Below are 23,084 nucleotides of genomic sequence, written 5' to 3' on the forward strand. Positions count from 1 at the left end.
TGGCTGACTCTGCTTTGAGCCAGGGGCTCAACTAGACAGTACCTGGACCTGTCTGCCAATCTCAACCACTGTGTGATTCTCTGAAGTAATGCAGTGAAGAGCAGAATTAAAATGTAATTTTTGTGAATGTTGTTTGCTTGTACCAATCAAAAACTTCATTGAGTATCCATTGAGAATTATTTCTTTAAAAGGAGCCATGGCTATCATGTTGTGTGCTGATTCTATATCTGTCCCAGCTGCTAAAAGCAGCTGAAGTGTGTAATGCTAATTCAAAAGGCTCTGGAAATTCTTGGCTCTGAGATCATGCCCAGAATGGCTCCTTGTTGCCAAGTCCAGCAGAACTGTGTGAGATGACAACCTGCATAGAAAATACAACTGAAGCAGACAATTTGATCACCTGAAGGAAGAGCCTATTGAAATGAGCTTCTGTGACAAGAAATAGGACTTGTCCTTCTTTATTTGTTTTACATTGTGCTGCCATATAAATAAATGATCACCCTCAATCCTATTATATCTTCTGGTAACACAGGTGTGACCTGACTGAACCACCATCCCTTTCAGCAGAGTATCTTCCTAGCCAGTGGGTGTGTTTACCAAATTCTATCTACATTAATTATATTCTGCATTCCTGTTTAGATGGTCCCCGCAATCTTGGTTGGGTACTGTATTCCTCATTGCCAACTTTTATTTAAATGGCAGCTGCGGTATTTAAGCTGGGCCACTTGTCTTTTTGTGTCACACACAGAAATCAGCATATCAATGGAAGGGAGGCTCATAATGTTACACGTTCAGATGGGCTTCCAGAGCATGTGTGGCTCCTCTGCCATGGCTACAGGTCATCATTTGTCAGCAACCCATCAGGGATGAAATCCTAGCTTCCTAGAGGCTGATCAGCAGTGCTGGTTCTTCCAGCTGCTTCCCAGTCTGTCTTGGAAAGAAACTGTTGTCTCACATTCTGTCCAGCGGTAAATACAGGCAATTAAAACATGTCATAAAGAGGTCACTGAAGACATTTTGTTATTGCTATTAATGTTCTTACTATTCTGTGATGTTAACTGGATGGTTTAGTCTGTATGTCACCGTTTTAAAAAATGCATCAAGTTATCTGTAATTAGAACCTGGACACAGCAACTTTGGCACAGCTTCAAAAGCTCCATGTGATTTTACTCTGCCTATAAGAGAAGACTTTGCAAAATGTTTCTGAGATTTTCTTTTTTTTAGGAAGACTGGTGTTTTACTTAATGAATCATATTAAATTCTCTAATAAGGCATTTTTTCATAAAAGTCAAAATCATAAAAAATCTGGATTACTGTATACTGTAAACCAAATACCTGTAATGCCTTGAAACATTAAACCTTTCTGAGAACTCAGATTTATATGGATTGTATGAATAGTATTTATTAGCAAAATTTTTTATTCAGGTATATAACTCTTAGGTCTTCTTTTGAAGTAGCTCTCAAATGTACAAATTGATGTTATTCTGCAGAGAAACAACATCTCTTATTTGAAAGTCTCAGAATCTTGCTGCAAAGGTTATTTTTCTCTACATGAAGATTGCACCGTCTCACAAATCAGACTCTTTGTAAACAGTAAAAATTCCCCAGTGCCCAGCATTATGCTCTATTTTTCAAAGCTTCAGATAAGACGTTCTGAAGCTGATGCAGGAGTCAAGGCCCTGTGACACCAGCAGTCCCAGATTTGCGGTAAACACTTGAAAGGAACAATACACTTATCCTTATGAAGATTCTATTCCACAGTGATAATGTATGTGCAATGTAATTAAACTTCAAAAAGTTCTGGTACCTTTGCTCTTCACAGCCAACCAAAATCAAACAATGAATACTATTAGTGGAGATATTTAATTCAGTATTGTTATATCCAATGCATGAATACTTTTAATTCAGCTATTATGTGGCTGCCAAGTTTTTAGTTCAACAGTGTCTCTTGCAGCTCCCTAATCAGAATACATGGTACTAGTTTGATTTAAAATATCTAGGTGAATTACATTAGTAGTATGCTGTAACATTTGTAAATGTTACAAAGGGAAGCCAAAACCTAGAAAAACACTTGCAATATAAAATAAAATACTTTTTTAAAGTCATTGGGAACACAATTTAATCCTTAAAGATTAATAATTGTGAAAGAACTGTGGTTCACATTTGCAATCATATTTCTCCATCATCATAGATGCTGATGCTGAAATCCCTGGAGCCCCTGGTGCACCACTAGATGTGCAGTGCTTAGATGCCAACAAAGATTATGTCATTGTCTCCTGGAAGCAACCTGCTGTCGATGGAGGAAACCCCATCCTTGGATATTTCATTGACAGGTCAGTGGCTGTGCTGGACTGGAGAATTCATATTGCTGCTCATTCCAACTCAAAAAAACTAAATGCACATTGAAAAACATGAGTTAAAACAAGTAGTTTATTATTTTCATTCTTCTTGCTGGTCAGAAAAAAACTGATTTTTTTTTTTTTGTTTTCATTGGCTGGCCCTGATCTAACTTTCTTGGAAATAATCACATCTTGCTTCATTTAATTGCATAGAAAGGATTTTGCCAGATCTGCACAGCTCAGCCTTCACTTCTTCCTCTGAGGCATGAGAGGCTTCAGGATTTTGTAGTGTTGGGTAGTTCTTCTGCATCAGGCAGCTGCAGATCCTGCAGTATCAGGGCTCTCTTGCCTTCTTTCCTAATAGTTACTATGCACCAGAAAGCAAAATATTATCTCAAAGGGACTTGGATTTCTTTCCCAAATGCTGTTGTTATTCCAGCACTTAGATTCACAAGCTTCATGGAAATGATTTTTAAAAATATGAAGCCCCCATGTGTTACACACGGAGGTGGCAGGATCCTAAGAAGCCTGTGATTTTAGAAATTAGGTCAGTATTTTGAGACTTGCAGTGATTTTCAGTGCTGGTAATATTTGTTTGAATTTCAGTAACCAAGTCCCTCGTAAGAGCTTCTTCTGGGCTTATTCAGATGCATGTAAAAAACACTCAAACATTTATATATATATAAAGTATATCTCAGTAAAAAGAGGGAATTGCTCTGTGAAATACATTTAACATTCACATATAACTTTACTGTTTTGATAACTTTTGAGTGCCTGTCACTGCTATAAAAATGTTGTGCTAGATCTAAGCTATGGCTCTTAAACATTCTTTGAAAAATCCTAAACAAAAGCCAGGACTAGATTCTGAACAATAATATCTCATTTTAAAACTAGGCTATTGAGGGATGTTAGCACTGAGAGTAAGTGCAAGAGAAACAGCATTTTGCTTTTTCTGTTGTGCTCACCTTGTTTATTCCGCATTTGCTCCCAAATTCAAAGCTGTGTTACTGCTCTCCAGTGTTGGATCCCACTAAAGGTATTTAAGGACCCAAATATTCAGCCAGGGCAGCCCCTAACTGCCTTGTGGATGAGCCAGCAGGACTGGTCTGTAGGATGGTAGAAGCTAATGGTCTGCTAATGGTAGAAGCAAAGCTTGGGCATCCCTCACCCCAAGCAGACATAAGAACCACAAAACTACCCTGAGTGGGATGGTAACAATTCTCAGGAGAGATTCTTGTACGTACCAAGAAATCTGGGTAGGAGCTGTATCCTTCTCTTTGGCAGATATCTTACCAGATAGTCTCTTCCAAGCTGAAAGGTCATGTTTCTGTTGACCATGTTGCTGGATACAGGGAAGCCATCACCACAGGCTTCTCCTGCCTCTCTCAGTGAAGTGGCTACTCTTATATCTTCCTTCTGCCATAAACCATCTTCCTGATATGTGTGAGGCTTCACAGGTGTGGGACCAGCAGCACCACACTGGGTCCTGTCACTGTAGGGACTGCAGCCAGCACACTCCCTTGGCAGCCCCAGTGGTCTGGTCTCTGCAGCAGGGCCTGACTGAGTGCCCCACTTTAACCCCATTCACAGCTATCTCAGTGCTGGGCTGGTCCCAGAACTCACAGTGGGGGTCTCTGCACCCCATGAAGCCCAGCATCTTGTGGGATGTACAGTGCAGCATTGTGCAGGGAGGATGAAGCAGTGTCCTGGCAGCTGCAAGGGATGCATATCTCCTGTCCCTGCAAGTGAGCCAAAGCTGACACTCCCTAAGCATACTTTGGAGGGTTTAAACAGAGAAGTGAGTCTGCTCTTATCCCTTTTTCAGTTCAGGAAAGAAGGGGTGCAGCTGTGAGGGATTTAGTACATGCCCAGCTGGTGCTTCAGCCTGATGCCCTGGTGCAGCTGCTTTGATGTCACCAGTAAATAATTCTCTGAGGAGCCGGTACAGACCAGGCAATGAGCACAAACAGATGGTGAAGCTGCAAAGGCGTGGGGGAGCCCTGAGTTCATGTCCTTCCCTTCCCAGCACTGCTCTTGTTGTCTGTGTTTTTCAGGTGTGAGGTTGGCACCTCCCACTGGACCCAGTGCAATGAGAATCCCGTGAAGTTTGCTCGTTTTCCTGTCACTGGTCTGATTGAAGGCCGTTCCTATATTTTCCGAGTCCGAGCTGTGAACAAGGCTGGAGTCAGCCTGCCATCCCGGGTGTCAGAGCCTGTGGCTGCTCTGGATCCTGCTGACAGAGCCAGGCTTAGAAGTAAGATGTGCTTTTTACAGGTTGCATGAGAGGTTTAAGAAGTCTCAACTCATTAAAAAAAAAAATAAATTACGAGTATCAACTCATAAGCCTTCAAAGCCCCACCAGATGGAGCAATGCAAAGCCAAAATATCCTTTGGAGCCAGCTTTGCCAAGAAGAAATCATCTCAGTGCTTTTTGCACTAAGCGTTCTATCTGCTGAAATGACTTTGGCTGACGGCAGTGCTACGCTCCAAACTTGCAGGAAGGGGGGGAAAATGCACAGGAGAGTTTAATTGCTCAGAGAGACTTGCTGTTGTTCAGCCAACAAAACAGCTGAACAGATCCTGTGAATAGCGTCTCTCTGAGCCCCAGACAAGGGTGGCCAGTGCTGTTCTTGTGTGACAATCCAAGTCTTGCAATAACATCAGAATGGCACCAGGACAGCCCAACAGATCCTAGGCTCTCTGCTTGAAGGTTAGCATTTACAAGTCAAGGATATTTCTCCTGTGGCCTCACAATGTCCCAGACATTTTCCTTCCAAACACAGCCCTCTATGCATATGACACAATCATATGCCTAAAATAAATTTCTACTTCTATTCAAAATCTATTTCTACATGTTTCTGAAGTTTTACAATTTAAAATGGTCCAATGTGAAGGTAGCATTGTACACAAAGCTAGAGTGCTCCCATAGCTTGTATGAGCTACTCTGTGTAGTGCTGCAGCCAGATGATCTAGGTTTCCATTCAAGATAAAACAAAAGGCCAGAGGAAAGAGACTTGGCACTGCCAGGAAACATTGCACTCAGGCAGACATGTGAAACCCTGCCTGGGGAGGGCAGAGGGCTCTTCTTCTCAATGGTCAGCATGGAAGCTGTCACAGCAGATGAAGTCTGGGTTTGGTGGCCTATTTCTTCTGTATCTCCTCTCATCCCTCATAGTTTTCCTATCCACCTGCTTCTTCCCTTGTTTCATCTCCAAATCAGATCAGCCAATGTGAGGTGAACAATGTGGAGGCGGAGAACAGTGTTTTCAAAAATTATCTCTGAAAGTGCACTGACCTGGTTGAGAGCTGCATAACTGCAATAGTGTGATAACATATTGGCTGCTCAGAGAGACACCCAAATTTATCAAGTGGACATGCTGAGTCAGGCTGAGCTGTTACTGTTTGTGACTGTGACCCATGATTTACAAGCTGGTAATGTGAGAGAAAGTGGTTAAAAAAGAGACAAGATGCAGCTTGCAGGAATTTGGCTGTTCCTTTAATAAGTGAACTGTTAAACCAAAGGAATAGAGGATGGAAAATAAAGCTGAAACTAATTCTCTGAAAATTATGAGCTGAGTGAACCAAATACCTCTGCTTGTCACCTAGGAGACTTCAGTGACATTTCAGGAAGGAATAGATGTTTCAGTGGATTTTCTAGCTATGCTAAATGCTGAGCTGCTCTCAATATTCAAGCTGGTAAGCCTACAGCTAGCTTGGGTAACTAGCTTGGTACATGAGCAACAGCCACGGCATTAACCAAAAATGGAGCTCGTGGGGATCTTGCAATTGTTAGTTCTGAACCAAGAAAGAGTCAGTTTTCTCATTGTTCTCATTGTGTTATCTCTGACATTTGTTTTAGGTCACCCTTCTGCTCCTTGGACGGGACAGATTATTGTGACTGAGGAAGAACCTGCAGGTAAACACAGCCCTTTTGCCTACAAATGTTTAATGTGAAGCTGGTTCAGTAATTAGGAAAGCTCTGAGTGAGTTCAGTGCACTTTGGCACACACCCAAAGTTTGTTGTTCTGAGAGTCACTTGACCTTGAATAACTCAACAACTTTGTTTTTGAGGTGAAGCTTCATTCTTCAGGACCTAGCAAAATCATGCCTAGAATTAAAAGAAGGAAATTTAAACCAAATATTTAAAAGACTTTTAAAGACTTTAAATTTATTTAATATTTAAAAGATTTTTACATTAAAAAAAAATATTAAGTGCTAAGGTATATTGATAGTCCGATTTTTAGTTATGATGCTAATTCTGAGACAAAACCAGAAGAACTAAATCCAAGCTCCCTTTCCTATTTTTCCCTGTCCTTCAGAGGGTGTTGTTCCTGGTCCTCCCACAGACCTCCAAGTTATTGAGGCCACCAAGAACTATGTTGTGCTTAGCTGGAAACCTCCCGGACAGCGGGGCCATGAGGGTATCATGTACTTTGTGGAAAAGGTAAAATTGGGCAAAATAGGATCATGCTGTGATGATGTTTACATTTGTTTACATTTGTTTACAATAGTTTACATTTGTTTTGTCATCTCTTCTGGACCTTTGGTTAACTCTCATTTCAGAGATTTGCAAATTAGGGCAAGGATAAGAAGTTCATCAAGATAACTGTCAACTGTAGATTAAGATAGACTAGGCATAAAAGAAAGATGGGAAATAGGAAAGTAGATTAAGAATGTGTCACACACAGTAATATTCTTGAATTGTGTCATTGACCTACCTGGAGCAGAGAGAACAAAACTCCTTCTATAATGTGAAAACACAGAGCAAAATCACATGAATTTACATATATATATATTTATATATATATATAATGCATGTTTATTTTATGTATATGTATATAATAAATCTATATTATATACACATATGATAGTGTATGTGTATATATATATATATATATATATATATATAAAATTTGTATAAATGAAGCTTGTCTGGCAGGACAGATTGTTAACATTTTGGATGGAAGCATTTTGCAAGAGTTTCTTGTCATCAGCACTTTCTATTCCAGCTGCCTTTTCATGTTTATCTTCTCCATTAGTGTTACATTTGCTTCACCAACTCAGCAAAGATCACAAAATTTCTGTTCTGATCTACTTGACCAGAATCAGTTTTAATTTCAGTTTTAATTTTTAATTAATTTTTCAGAATGAGTTTTAATTTCACCTGCTTTCCTGAGGTGTTTTTGCATGGCTGCTAGCCTAGAAAATTCTTCACACCATCACCCTTCCTTCTAGCATCTCTTGGCTCATAAACTTTTTTATCAATGTTTTTTCCTATCAGTCTAGGGGTGTCATCAAAGGAGACATAAATATCTTCCCATTATGTGTTTTCCATCTCTCATACAAAATCTGGTCTAAATAAATGAGTTTCACTTAGCAACAGCCTTGGAGAGGGTGAATATATGAATTTTGTAAGAAAGATTTTTAATAATCAATTGCATGCTGAGTACTCAGCACTAATGTCACATAGTCAGATGAGAATTTGAATCCCTCAGAAACCAGAACCATTTACTTGAAATTATACTTAATGTAAATCAAAGCAAAAAATTAATCACTAATATTAGTGGTATAAGTGGTCATGATCTAGCCATGGAAGTAAAAATAATTCAGAAATTAATTGCAAATGTAAATTTTTTTTTTCTGGAAAATGAGGGTCAAATCATTATTAATTCTGAAAGACACCCCAAAACCACCAAGAGTGCCACAAGAGCATCTAGAAGCAAAGAGGTAATGTTAGGGTTTTGCTCTTAGCATAATGCTGAATATCTGCAAAACTCATTTTGAAAGTGGTCCAGACTGGGTGCAGTTAATAACATCACTTCCTTGCAGTGGAGAGGGTTTAGCTCTGGTATATTAAAACCAGTAAACTTTTATGTATGTTTTCTGGAGAAAGTGAACATCTGGCAGATTAATAAGCTTTGAAATATGCTCATTCTGTGGAAAGCCCCAAAGAAGGGATGTGTCTCCCTGTTCTCCACAGCAGACATGAATTTGGTGGTCCAGGGAAAAAGCCTTGTTGTGCGAGATGCTCAGCCTTCAGATGCTTCTGTTCTAAACGTGGTTTCTGGGTTTGACTGCAGTGTGTTGCTGGCACAGAGGACTGGCAGAGGGTGAACACTGAGATCCCTGTGAAGTCCCCTCGCTTTGCAGTTTTTGATTTGTCTGAAGGCAAATCCTACTGCTTCCGAGTTCGCTGCTGCAATTCAGCTGGGATTGGTGAACCCTCAGAAGCAACTGAAGCCACTGTAGTGGATGACAAACTTGGTAAGCCGTGGTTGAGTGTATTAAATTACCTCCATGATAACTTTCCAGTTTTTGATATAATTGTTTTGTCTGCAGGCAGGTAGCTGCCCAGAAATAATTCAAGTGTATGAAAAGCAGTCAGTGATTTATTCCCTTTAGCTAAAATAATTTTTGTTTGGGTTGTTCAACCTTTAATGTGGTCAAATAACAGATGCAAGGCAAGGAAATTAAGCTGCAAATAATGATGCCAAGAACTGCAAAGACTGCAAATAGCAAAAGAAAATGAAAACTCAAGGAAGTACAAAAATGTTTTGTTTTACTTAGAGTCTTTTTTGAAAATAAGCCCAGACATCAGCAGAGTCTAACCTTCCTTGTTTGCCAAATTAAACAAAAGTGAAAAATGTAATACTTACATTGAAAGCAGAGACTATTTTCACTGGAAGAGAAGCCAAGATGTTCAATACAGAAAGTCATCAGTAGCTACACCTACTTCACCAATTTGTTTCCAAACAGCAATGCAGATTTCAATCCAATTCCTAAATGATCTCTATTCACTTCATATTGACTTCTCAGAGCATTTGGATGCCCATGGAATACATTTTTTAAGGAGAGCAAGACATCTCTTCTTAAAAAACACTATGGATACCCTTTGCTACTTAACAGGAGCCTTGGTTTCTGGCTTATCCCATGGGCTGCACAAGATCTTCAATGTGCACCTAGCGCATTTTCTCTTTTAGAAAGCTCCAAATCACATCTCTGGTGCAGATATTTATTACAAGGGGATAAACTAAACATGATTTTAAGGAAATACACTGAATCATAGGCAATACAGAAGTGAGGAACCCCACCACCAAAGACTTGAGCCTTCTGATCCTGTCTTGTCCTGTCCTGACAGATTACTGAATTTAAATCAGAGCAGTTTTTTTAATATTAAATCTGTACTAGTCATGCTAGTATAATCAAGAATAGAATTTCATGCTTATTTTATTTATAAGTTTTAAGTGGCAGGCCACTAATTTATTTCTGCTTCTCTCCCACAGATATTCCCAAAGCTCCTGGCCGAATTATGCCAACTAGGAATACAGATACTTCAGTTGTTGTCACTTGGACAGAGCCTCCAGATGCCAAGGAGCTGGTTGGGTACTACATTGAGTCAAGTGTGGAAGGATCTGGTCGTTGGGAGCCATGTAACAACAATCCAGTGAAAGGCACAAGGTAATTTAACCTCAAACCATGGAATTTATGGCCACCAATGTCTGATTTACTGGGTATGTGTGCTTTCCAGCCATTAGTAGTAGTAGAGCTAATCTCTCTGTGGTAGGCAGCAGGCTGGAATCCCTGTTGCATGTGAAGATCCTAAGTTGTAAAAGTACAGTGAGTTTTTTCCAAGGAGAAATTATAATCAACCTTATATTAGAAACAATTAGTCAAGAGAGAAGAAATATGGACATTGCTAATGAAGGAAAGAGAAACAGCTTGCTACTTCTAGCTATTGTACAGCCTAGGAGCTTGATGAAAAGCAGGACATTGAGGAATGACTGAAGTTACAAATGTGGAGAACTAAGCTGCATAATGTTTGGAAGCAAAGTGGTTTATTTTGGAAGACTGCTCTAAACATTTCTGGGCTGTGTATCTGGACTGTCAGGAGGACATGTGGACTAAACATCCCACTAAAAATATTACTTTCTGACTGCTGTTTTACTTGTAATCATCAAGAAATTAATTAACACTCTTAAATATTGGGTACAAACCCACATTTCTTACCAATATGAAGCTTGATCTCCAGTCAAAAAAAAATAAATCAGGACTTAAAACTTCCTGAGTTGAGTTAGTTCCTGAGATAAATCAGGTTTGGTTTTGTTTGAATAAGTATGTAATCTTCAGAGTCTGAAACAGTAAGTGCAGAACTTTTTCCTCAAGGGGATTGATGCCAATACAGAAGTAATTCCTGCTTGTTATGACTGATTCTGCTTATTTGTACTTGCTATCCATGACAACCCTTATTACAGTAAGTCAAACTCAGCTAAATACTCCTGGACCATCTTTGCTGTTTAGAAGGGCATTGTAAATGCTTAGTATATCAGAAGTACCTAAAACCTCACTTGGCTGAACACAGACACAACAATGACCTTTATATTCTTGAGTGCATTTATATTATTTATATTTATGTGTGCCATTATTACATCCTTTCATATATATTTCTATGAGTTATATCACAGTTATATTGAAAGTGGGTGAAGTTTCATGCTCTCTGCTTGTTTTAAAATATATGTGACCCTTCACCACTGTAGAAATAAATATATTGTTCTGAGTTACTATATATTGTGATACAAGTACACTGCATAGGTTTCTATCACTGTATTTTTAATCAGTGTGATATAATATATGATGCAGTCAGGCACAGGCTGTCTGTTAACTCTTGGTTTTTCTGGTTAGGTCAATCTTAAAGCATTCTTTGTAGTTCATAGCCTTCCTTATGCAGTATATTTTGATCTTTTGAAATTCTGCACACATCCTTGTGAAAGCAAATGATTTGGAAAAGTCTGATAGAATGGGTAGGGAAAAATCCATTTTGAAAATTTTGATTCAGGTTTTTTTTCCTTACTCCAAAGTAAAACTTTGATTTTGTTTTCCGCATTGTAGTTGCTTCATATACCATTTCATGAGATCAGCATTGGTAGTGCAATTATTACTACATTATAAAGTAGAACAAAATCAAAGTAACATGGAATAAAGTACACTTAAAATACCTGTGAAAAAAATGGGGTTTTAAACAAAAAAAATTAATTTCCATACCACAATCTATTCCTAAATAATTGATTCCTGTCCTCAGAAATTTTGTGGTTTCAGAGTGGATGCCAGAGAAAATTTATGAGTGTTTTGTTTATGCGAGAGTTAGATGATCAAGTAAATGTCTTCAAGTAAAAGAATTTCTCTGACTTGGATTATTGTGATGTATTGAAGCAAGAAAGTGAAGAACAAAAATAATTTATCTCCTATACAATGCCCTGTAATTTTTTTGAACTTTGCAATTTTTCATTTATGATTCAAGGGATTTATGGGAACCTGTGCTACATGTGTCTTTTACTTGTGTCATGAAAATATTCCACAAGAAGCAAATATAGACCTTACCTGTGCAGCTTTTGACATTTTTTCTACTAGGAAGTATAGATTTAATACACAGGTAGAAGTAAGATAGACCCTGTGGTAACACAGAAACTTGTGTAGTCTCAAAGAAGGAAAGAGTGTTGAAATAGCGTATCTTAAAAGAGATGAGTTTAGACTTTGTTTTGTGAATGAGGTGCTCAGATTCTGCATTCTCTGACCTTCATATTAGTGACTGAGGCCATGGTTTGTCCTTGGTTTTAGAAACCAGAATAAATGCCATGGAAGAAATGGTTTATTTTCCCTCTTAAAACTTTTCTTTTCTCTATAATACTTCTTAAGTATTCCTTGACTGATTTGTTTCAGATTTGTTTGCCATGGGCTCAGCACTGGTGAGAAGTACATTTTCAGAGTCAGAGCTGTTAATGCAGCAGGACTCAGTGAATTTTCACAGGAATCAGAGCCTATAGAAGTGAAAGCAGCCATTGGTAAGCTATTTTCCATCGCCCCTTTCAATGGTAATTAATTAAGTAAATATGTTTTTAGCAATTATTAGTGAATAATTAATTGCTTTGTTTCACAAGGTTGTCCACAAATAATAATTTACCCATAGATCCTGTAGTCTCACAGACATGGTTTCACACTCACTGCCCTCTTGTAGACTGTTCACCTTCACCATCCAGTTTTCTTCAGGTGTTTCTTTTGAACCACTGTATGAGAGCACTGCCAAGTTCACTTAATAGGTATCCTGGAAAATGGAATGTCATTCTGATTCTGTAATCTGGTATATCACCTCTAATCCACACCATCCTATATAGAGTCAGTTCCTAAGAAATTTGTTTCCATGACTAAACCTAATAGTGCAATGTGTTGTCTGTTAAACTTCTACAACCCTGTGTGTTCTCCCTTTGCTGATGGATTGTTTCTGTTTGCCACTGCCTGAACTAATCCATAAAGATTAATGAGATCACTGGACTAGAATGAATTGTATGTCTGCAGCACCCTCACTCTCATTTGTATTGAAGCTGCATACCTCTCAACCTTAGAGCAGAGACATGTGGCCTAGGGCAATTTTGTGAGATCATCCTCATAGGAACAGAAACGTGACCTGGAAGACCTAAAACTAAAATAACTGAAGCAAAGTAATAGTATTAACTTCACTTTTTTTTTCTGCTCTGAATACTAGACATTATTTAAAAATGCATTATTTGTGAACAGGTTGAGAGGTATTCTATGCATTTCAAATTTTCTCGAATTCAAGCTTAACATTTTGTGCATAACCACAATGACTTGTCATACTTCAGCTGTATTGCTCATTGCATGCATTTCTTAACTCTGTTGCCTAAATGAAGAAAAAAGAATGTGTTCTAAATCCAAATGTCTTTGCTGTTTTCTGGCAATTATAGGGGGAGGATTGCTTCATGGTGTGTGTCCTGAACTGAGTGGTAAAGCTGCTGGACTAACAGACCACACTACCAGCTGGGAAGGCATGCATGAGGCCTCCCAGCCTATCTTTGACACAGATGCTTTGCTAAAATGCAATGCTAAATTTAATAGAGAGACACTGCCCAGTAGCTGTGGCAAACTGGGGAGTACAGGAGACAGTAACACGAGAGGAGTGGTTAAGGACGCTGTCACATCTGCACCACAAAAAGTTGCTGCTAAGCAGGCAAGTAAGTCTCGACCCGGGGATCTTTTGACAGTGGAAAAAGTTACAAAGAAGAAAGATACAGGTGAGAATTAATGAAATAAATAGATTTTGCTGCTTTGGTTGGTCCACTTCAGACTGATGTAACTTCTGTTCAACTGTGCCACAAGTGGACGTGCTCTACAGTGATGCATCTTCTATCAGACCTATTAATTATGTCCTCAACTCTCCATTAAGATCATTATGCATGTAATAGTTTTGGAGATCACTTTGCAAACTTAGTGGTTAATGAAAGTGAAACAAATCAATATGGTTAGTAATTTAATGGCTTGTTTGACTGCATATTAATGTATCCAAGGTGATATATTATTTGTAAATCATTTCAGTAATTTGTTAGGAATCTGGTTACCTGGTTCTCTGGGTTGTATGTGTAGGAAGGAAACAAAATCTGTTTATGATGGTAAGCATGAAAATCTGTGTTCTGTTAGGAAATATGAAGATTCTTCGTGGATTTTAGCCTAAGCTACATCTTACCTGCTGACACACTGTGCTAATGAATGTTGTGTTCTGTCTCTGACTTATAGTGATACATAAGGAGGAATGTATAGACATGTGCACAAAATCATGTTTTAAATTTCAGTGCCTAAACACCCATTTTGCCCAAGATATGTGAGGCTTAAATACTGTTTGACTCCTGATACCTGGTTAGGGAAAAAAACTCCTCCCTAGGCCTCTGAAGTGAGACACCTGGGCCTAGCTGACACCAATGCAAAACATTACACACAAAAGGAAACATATATGATGTGGGTTTTCCATCCAAAGTATGACTTCAGGGGCACAAGTAAGACTTTTCACTGATATGCTACATAATGGATGTGGGCAAGCATTTTCCTTCTAGATACAGGAGAAATATAATAAAGTGGTTTGGAATGAAGTGAATTATTTCTGTACTGTTTAAGAAAAATCTAAGAAGAAGGACTATGCCACATATTTTTTAATGTAAGTTCCAGTAACAGACCTGTTCCTTTTCTGGTCATACTGCAGTGCCTATGATCACTCTGCCTTCCATTAAGGTAAGACCACATGATGGGTGCAATGATAAAATTTGCACAGTATATAAATTTAAAAGAAAAAAAGAAACACATAAAGGCAATTCTTGAGAGGAAAGAATGTGAGACTATTTTTTTTTAAAGGAAACTACAATTAATATTGTGTTGTGAAAAGGGGTTTGCTTTCTGCAAAACAAAACAAATCATTGCATCTCCAATTTTTTTGCTTTTCCTGCAATGCTAGTTTTAGTCCCTCATTTTTCATAAAGTAAAGTGAGTCCTGATCACTTGCATCAGAGCTGCAATTGCAACACATTCTTTTGCTATGTATGAGCCTGCTTTTCAAAAACAGGGGATCCTGGAGACTAATTCCTATGCAGTTTGGACTTTGCATTTGGTTTGTGGAAGCTTTCATCCTGCATTTCTTATTCCAGCTCCAGAAAGTTCCCTTGAGCACATAAATATTGTCCTAATTAGGAAACGCAGGGTAGGAGCCGTCTGAACACGGTAAGTGAAAGCAAGCCTGAGATTCTGCCTCCTACTCACGTGCTATTGACACCACAACAGCTGCTCCATCCCCTCCCTACGACATCGTGGTGCTCGAGAGCGTCCGTGACTCGATGGTGCTGGGATGGAAACAACCCGAAGCCATTGGTGGAACTGAAATCACCGGCTACTACGTGAACTATAGGGAAGTGGTGGATGGAGTTCCTGGGAAATGGAAGGAGGCCAACATTAAGGCTGTTGCTGACAGGGCATACAGGGTAAGAGGTTAACTCCAGTTGTTGCTGGGGGAGCAGGCAGTGCTTTCAAATCAAATGTCAAAGATGGGTTGGGATGAACTATGATTCAGTGGACAGATAACTGTTCAGAGGGTTTGAATTCCAGGATGATAAATTTATTTAGTCTTATTAAACTTCTCTACAAAATTGTTTGTACACTTATTTGTTAGTCTGGAACCATTTGTCATCTGTAAATTCACTGACATAGTCTAATATTTTGTAAGTAGGCCCTCACAATAAAAGGAATTCCTACTGGTTTGGTGGACATATCCCAGTGCTTGCCAGTGCTAAAACCAGCTCTGTGCCAGCTGGTTTTTGTGATCAGTTCTTGACCCAATTTAGAGAAAACCTCGTTGAGCTGCTTTAGAAATGAAAAGCAATGCCAGGACTGAGTTTCACCCCACTGTGAGGACAACTCTTGCCCTAAGTGAACTTGCTCCATACCACGAGACAGACCAAGATGATTGTTGAACAATGCCTTGTTTCCTCCCTGACTACCAAAGTATCTATCAATAGGAAAAGGGGGTTGCAATTTGAGTATGCTAAGATCACTCATGTGTGCTCCATCACTGATGAGAGGAAAAGCCAAGATAATTATCATGTTAAGATGTCAATAATGCTTCCATCTTCAGGCACACTTCAAAGCATGCTCATGTTTTCAACAATTATTATTGTGACTTTCTTTTGAAGTCCTAATTCAAAGTTAATAAGTACCATCTCATTGATCCTGCAGATAGAAAACCTGAAGGAAAACATGGTGTACCAGTTCCAGGTGGCTGCTGCTAACCTGGCGGGGGTTGGGGCACCCTCCAAACCAAGCAAGTCCTTCAAGTGTGAAGAGTGGACCATTGCTGTGCCTGGTAGGATCCCGAGTGGGACACAGCCCAGGGTGCTCTGGGACTGATTATCTAATGCAGGCATTTTGCAGGGGAGTCTGTGGGACACTGAAGTTCATGGCCAGGCTTGAATTGCCAGCAGTTTGATTTTGTACCATTACAGTGATAATCCCTATTTAATTAGTAGCATTTTACAAGCAGCTTCTTTAGTTTTCTTTATCTTTCCTTCTTTGTTCCTCTACTGTGTCTGGCACTTTGCTTTCTAGTTTAAGTACTAGACATAAATACCTGTCTAAGGTACAAGGCAAAGAAGAATGGGACCTTGTAACCCTTGTCTAAATGTAAATCACTACAAGACCAGATCCCTGACCTTTTAGAATTCATTGAAATTAATGAAAACAACCTCCGCTGACTTCAGTGGACTTTAGACCAGTCCTTGAAGCAGCACATTAGCTTAATCATTAACTTATTTCCCAGAGTTTGGGGATTATTTGTCTGTTTTGTAAGCTCATGAATATTTGATCAAGATACCAATCTCAACCAATTAGATTGTGTTTTGGGTTAGTCTTTTTAATTGTCATGGGCTGTATTTTGTACATTGAGTCTAGGTATGATACAGAGGAGCTAAATGTTATATAAGTTCTGTGTGCTGTTCTGGGTTCTGTCTGGTTTTGGTTCTGGAGTCTTATGCACTGGTCCCTTTGGGATTTATTTTGACACCACACCCCAACTTTTACATTTCAGGGCCACCCCATGATGTCAAATGCACAGAAGTTAGGAAAGACTCTCTGGTTTTACTGTGGAAGGAACCAGTTTATTCTGGTCGTACTCCCATAGTTGGTTATTATGTTGATATGAAGGAAACTGAAGCAAAGGAGGAACGCTGGAGAAGTGTCAATGAGAAGCCCCTTCAAAAGAAATACTTGAAGGTAAATTGCTGAAGATTCAAATACTAGCATAGCAGCATAACCTTGGGGAAGTCAGTTTTGACTGCATCATCCTGCGCTGATCATGGCTCCACTTACTCAGTAGGACATATGATACATAATTTTGTGGAATGACTTTGAAATAAGTGATCAGCAGTTTCACAGTTCTAGAGATAAGCCTGAAGTAGGTTTGCTATTTTTATGCTTTTCAGAATATCTGAAAGACAAGTAATTTTAAAGTGTGATCCTTTCATATATGTTTTATAGGAGTATCCCCAGGTGACATAATTTCAGTATAATTCCTCATGTCACTGCAATTAACTCTGTACTATTAAATTCCTTCTTGTTTCTAAATAGGTGTGGCTGGCACTTATTACCCTGATAATTTCATTTTTCAAAGCCAGCATTTATGTGCAGTAAAAGACTATGATGTTTCAGAGGTCAAGGTACATGAGTTAAAAACATCCTGTTCCAAAACCAGTCCTCCTTTTGCTAAGAAATCAATGACAGCAATGACGCTGCCTGAACATTAACTATGCACACAAGGAAGGAGCAAGTCACACAGATTAGTCATGTCACTCTGGAGCTGAATATAAAAAAAAAACAAAACTGGAAAAGAAACAAAACAAGAAAGGAAATAGAATTGTCAAATACCCATACTGATCTTAATAAGTGTGAAATTAAAATCAGTGTTTTGCAACACACCACTGTATGTATTTGGTTCCTCCAGATTGGTGGCCTGACACAAGGTGTGAGCTACGTGTTTCGTGTGCGGGCAGCAAACCAGGCTGGCGTTGGGAAGCCATCAGATGTCACAGATGCTGTCATAGCAGAAACACGACCAGGTTCGTTAGAAAGACTTCCTCTTTGTCATCATATTTACACAGGTTCCTGTTGTTGCAATGTGTTTACCTGCAGGCTACATGCCAAGAATCTGATCCTTCTCAGGTCAAGCTTTTTTATGAAGTAAGATATGAGTTGAGGGCCATATCTTGAGTTCATTGTCTGGTATGTTTTAAGGTCAGAACAGATTTTCTTATCGTAACTACAGGTTCAGGAATATAAAGATGCAGTAAAGTTGTAAGATTTGCACGTCTCTACAGGTAGGTGCATAAGTAGAGGACCAAATAAGATCAGCTCAACAAAACAATATTACAGATGTAAATTTTGCCTTTTCTGTATTAAATCAGTTTTTTATGCTTCATCAATCCCCTCTTCTTATGTAATGTGGAAAGGATAAAAGAAAACACATTTTTTCTCTTGGTCTTTAAAAAAAAGGCTTGAAAAGCACAGTGAAGTAATTTTGAGGATCACTTTCAGTGGATCACTTTCAGTAGTGCAGTTCTTTGTTGGAGGCATCCTTGAAGGCAAGCTCCAGTGTGTCTATAAGATCAGCAAGAAACACAGGAGCCAGTGCAAAGGCAGCATCTCCATACCTGGAACTTCAGGAAACCTTATTTAGCTGTACAAGTGACAGAGGTGACTGGTCAGAGACAACACTTTTTTTGTCACCAAGCCCCCAACAGAAAATCCAAGCGTGGACTTGTGGCTTCCTCATCTACAGACTATTGTAGAAGTGCAGGGTCCTACAAGGTGCAAAAATGAAATCTCAGACATTTTAAACAAATACCTTAAAAATCTCAGACGATTTAAACAAAACCTTACTATAAGGTTAGTATGATGTAAGAAGGTACAGGGGTACAACTCCACCTGGATCCATCATACTCCCTCTTCTCCTCTGACAATTCCCTTCCTATACCTGCAGACTTCATTTCCCTGGGATCTTTTCCCAGCTTCTGACCCCTAGGTTAATTTTTACATCCTCTTGCTCAGCTCTCATATGTGCCCAATCCTTATGACCAGGGCAGCAAAAATTCTAACAAGTATTGAGTTAGACCTCAATGAGGCTGTAAGTCAAAAAAAAAGCCTGAAAAAGGAGGTCTGAAGCTGGGGGTGTAAAAGAACTGGAAAGCTCAGACTAGGGAGGCTGGGGTGACTCTGACTGCTATTGAGCTGGGATAGGGAAAAGAGACTGGAAGGAGCAGATGGTCAGGTGAAAGCATGTAAGATTGGGGTACAAGGACAAAAATAAGCTAAGTAATTGTATGAATAAGAAGGGTTTGAAACAGGATCTTTGAAAAATGTAGGAAACATAATTTCAGATCTATAAGCTGCTGAAGCACCAGGGCTGTTTCTATCACCTGCAAGGGGAGTAAGGCAAACCTTAAAAATTTATTCCTGAAAACAGCTATATGCAGCAGCCACTTCTAATAAGAGAATTAAGCCACTATTAAGACTAAACTTTTGGCTTTGCTAATCCATTTTCATTGAGGGTTAATATCTGTGCATCATACTTCTGATAAAACATTGTGGTGGTAACACTCTTCAAGTGTCCTAAATAAAGGATTGACCATGTTACTACAACTGAGAAAAAATACAAACAGACTCTTGTGAAGATGACCAAAAAGGCCAAAAAAATTGCAGTGTTCAGTCAAAAGATGTGAACTTGAGCAGAACATTTGGTTTACAGACCTCACCATTAGAGAAGGAGAGTTCATAGGTATGACGTCTGAGGGATCACCAGAAAGTGAGGATTTAGCCCAGTGAACACTCAGGGAAACTGAAAATTACTTACGTGTACAAATCTACTTGACCCATATTTTGAGCTGAGATCTGCTGATACAGAATCCACCAAACCAAGCTTCTTAGAGGTATTAAGAAAAGACAAAAACTTATTTAAAACAATTATTTCATAAAACAGCCTCCTGAGCAGGCTTCCACCTTTTCTCACTCTAACCACAAAAATGTTGAGAAAAATCACACATTTTTTTTAAAATTACCACAAATATTTTGGTGCTGCACTATGAATCATGCCTCTATTACCATCTTGGATGGAGTCATATAATATTGTCAGGTCTCTCTAGAAAGTTCCTGCTGGAATGCTACTTTTGGTGAATGTATAAAATTACAAGACAGCTGAGATTTCTAATCAAATAATGCAAGCAAATAATATTCTGAATGAAAATACCTGCTTTCATACAAAAGGTGCCAGCTGTCTTTATCCAAAGAAATGTGTAAATATAATTATTCAATACTTTACATCCACTTTCTTTTCATTGAAAACCATGTTTAATTTGTACAGTTTTCATCTAAAATTAAATTAGGAATCCCAACCATGTAAACAAATACCAACCCAGACTACTTTTGATCTGTAATTTTGGCTTTTGACAAAAGCACTTCAGCATATGTGGATCTCACAGGAAACAAGGAAAATCTAAGAGCAGATTGCAACTCTTGTATTGCTGCCCTTAGTCCTTGTTTATATTGATAAAAAGCAAAATTAGATTATGAGCTTGGATCAGCCACTTGAGAAGGGCCTGAACCTCAGAAAATGAGGAAACTGTCCCATTCAACTTCTCTGACTGGCTGTATTCAAAATGATGCCATTACCTCTCGTGTCTGGAAGATGTCGGCTTTATGTTCTGTTATTTCTTTCCTTTCAATGCAACAAAATGCTTAGATAAATGGAGATGTGATATGGCATGTAAGTATTTTATTTCTTACTGTGACTCTAAGAGAAGCTCTGGATGATATGTTGAAACCACCAAGCTCTCTAGAGGAGGGAAATCAGGACTGCTAGTACTATGGCTGCTTCTTTGGCTCCACTTTGCAGGATAGGTGGAGTGAGTTCTTCAAATATAGTCAGTAATTTAGACATGTTTGTTATTTTTTTACCTAAAGAAATATTAGAGGTAAATTCCATCATCACTTCTGAAAATAAATGCTATACATTGTTACCACAATGAAAATGCTTTGAAACAAATGTGAAAGATTCTATTGTTCAAATTACCTTTATGGCTGTAATTCTTTCCATGTCACATAAAGTGCCATCAAAAGATTCATGGGCAAATGACCTAGAAGAAGCTAAACACTAATGAAATTTCAAGTGATGAATTTTGCATATAATAAATTAAATTATAACAAAAAATTGCAAATATACTGTTGCCTAATGAAATATTTGTAGGTCTCAGACTTCATTTATCACATATTGGTACTTAATGTGCTTCACAGCTGCAAGGGCTGGTACATAACAGTACCAAAATGGGAATATTAATCTCATCTTTCATTAAATGCTTATGGCAAAGTGTGAAGACTAAGAAAGCTGTGTGTACACAGCTTTGATTGCCATGACAGGAGCTGCTTGCAGTGCTGGAAAAGACATGTATAGTTTTGGGACGATGAAACACAGAAATCTCCTACTATGCTTGAGGGTCACTAAGAATTATGCTGAAAATAAAGCATTCAATCTCAGTGTCAGGAATAAGGCTCTTGTCTTTGAAGTACAATACTTTGTGGAGAAAGTGTGTCATTAGTATTCTGGGCAGCCCAGAATTGTCTTAGCCCAAGTAACAGGACATGAGTGCCCTATTCAGATGCGAGATCCAGCTCAGAGCTATTCAGAAAAGAAGGCTGGATGTCCTCCAGCCCCTCTCAGTGCACATGCTCTCCCTGACATTCTCAGACAAGTTGTTGAAATGAACATTAATGCCACAGATGACAAGTTCACTGGGTTGCCCAAATCCCAGATGAAATTCCCTCAGCTCCCCTGGGGTGTGAGGGAGCAGAATTGAGATGCCTTCAGGTTGCTGACCCAGGATTCACCCCCAAGGCCTTTCAAAGTACAAACTGGGTCACCCTATCCAGCTCAATGACTGAAGGCTCTGGCAAGACTGGGTGGGTGACTTAAGCAGCTAATTGCAAATATTCACTCCCTTTGTGGGCCCAGGATTAATGGTGCAGACGGCAGCAGGGCTGGGTGCCAAGCACAGCAATTAAACCAACCTCCCTGAGCGAAGCCAGTGTCACCAAAAATGGGCCTCAGTCACAAATGTGTGCTGCTGGGACAACTTGACTGCTTCCTCTTCTTCACCTCTTCAAATGCTCACATTTGCATGTTATTCCCTGTATAGCACTTACCCTATTAGAGAATAGGAAATCCATGCTGCATAATGAAAACTCTAATCACTGCTTACCATGGAAAATATTGCTATTTAACAGCTCAGACATTTAGTGGATTTAGAGTCTTGATTTCTTTACCCCTTTCAGGCTTTTTCATGGCAAATACTGCAACTCTTGTGTATGCGTAGATTCACACAAGTAAATCAGAGGATTTATGATGTGTTTTAACCTGTGGATTAGAAAAAGAGCTGTTCTTGTAAATCAAAGACCAGGGAAATCAATGAGTGCAGCAATTTATGTTCCAGCTGAGAAAATGGCAAGGATCTGCTTAATTCATTCTCTGAATGATATCTACAGAAATTTGTTTGCTGAATTCTCTGAGAAACTGGAATTGCCTTGTTCTGCTCTTTAAGGAACCAAGGAAGTGGTGGTGGATGTAGATGACAATGGAGTGATTTCCTTGAACTTTGAATGTGATCAGATGTCTCCAGACTCTAAGTTCATTTGGTCCAAGAATTATGAACCAATTGAGGATGATTCTCGACTGAACATCGATACCAAAGGCGGAAAGTAAGACCCTCAGGGGTAGCAATAGTCTTGTATTTGAGAGATCTAGACTGTCACAGAAATCCATCCTTTTAATGTATGACCTCAGGAAGAGTTAGAACTGCCTCTGTTACTTGATAGTTACTTCCTGAGAATGCTGTTCTCCAGTAAATCCATACCCAGACCATTTGGAAACTGTAGCTTGCACTGAATGAGTCAGACCTACTCTGTAGGCACTTTGGTGATGTTTAGGCACAGGGAAATAAAATCTGAACCCTGTCACCTTATAACCTGTCAGTCAAGGCAGATGTTGTTGTTGTTGTTGTTATTATTATTATTATTTTTACTACTATTGCTATTCCTATTATATAAAATCCCCAAATAATAAAATTATCTGGCTTCTTAAAAATGCTTTTGCCCTGTAACGTAGCTGCAGTCTTTGGAACTGCTGCAGTAAGCAAGGCTTTCTTATGTCAGCATCACCATGGCCTGATTTGGTAACTTATATAACATCTCCAAGCCTACTCTGTTTCTTCCAGCTTTTCCCAGAGGAAGACAAGGAGGATGCACAGGTTCAGCCCACGAAGGGCCTGTGTGCTCTCCTAGAAGCCATATTGAAAGAAACAGTGGCCCACCACAGTCATGGTGCTGCCA

The 23,084-nt window shown here is 39.0% G+C and overlaps 1 protein-coding gene across 2 annotated transcripts in view; it reads left to right on the plus strand.

Moving 5' to 3' along the window:
- The window catches only part of MYOM1 (myomesin 1), a 75,466-nt gene that overhangs the window by 25,877 nt on the left and 26,505 nt on the right, over positions 1-23,084 (plus strand). For both annotated transcript variants that reach the window (XM_058824762.1, XM_058824848.1), the window contains exons 11-23: positions 2,189-2,330; positions 4,391-4,590; positions 6,196-6,252; positions 6,656-6,780; positions 8,417-8,600; positions 9,620-9,794; positions 12,051-12,172; positions 13,091-13,108; positions 14,949-15,145; positions 15,897-16,023; positions 16,744-16,928; positions 17,656-17,770; positions 22,298-22,454. In XM_058824762.1, the coding sequence (XP_058680745.1) occupies positions 2,189-2,330; positions 4,391-4,590; positions 6,196-6,252; positions 6,656-6,780; positions 8,417-8,600; positions 9,620-9,794; positions 12,051-12,172; positions 13,091-13,108; positions 14,949-15,145; positions 15,897-16,023; positions 16,744-16,928; positions 17,656-17,770; positions 22,298-22,454 (1,804 nt within the window). The remainder of the gene's footprint in view (positions 1-2,188; positions 2,331-4,390; positions 4,591-6,195; positions 6,253-6,655; positions 6,781-8,416; positions 8,601-9,619; positions 9,795-12,050; positions 12,173-13,090; positions 13,109-14,948; positions 15,146-15,896; positions 16,024-16,743; positions 16,929-17,655; positions 17,771-22,297; positions 22,455-23,084) is intronic.

This window comes from Ammospiza caudacuta, chromosome 1 (genome assembly GCF_027887145.1).
Source record: "Ammospiza caudacuta isolate bAmmCau1 chromosome 1, bAmmCau1.pri, whole genome shotgun sequence".
NCBI classification, from domain to species: Eukaryota; Metazoa; Chordata; class Aves; order Passeriformes; family Passerellidae; genus Ammospiza; species Ammospiza caudacuta.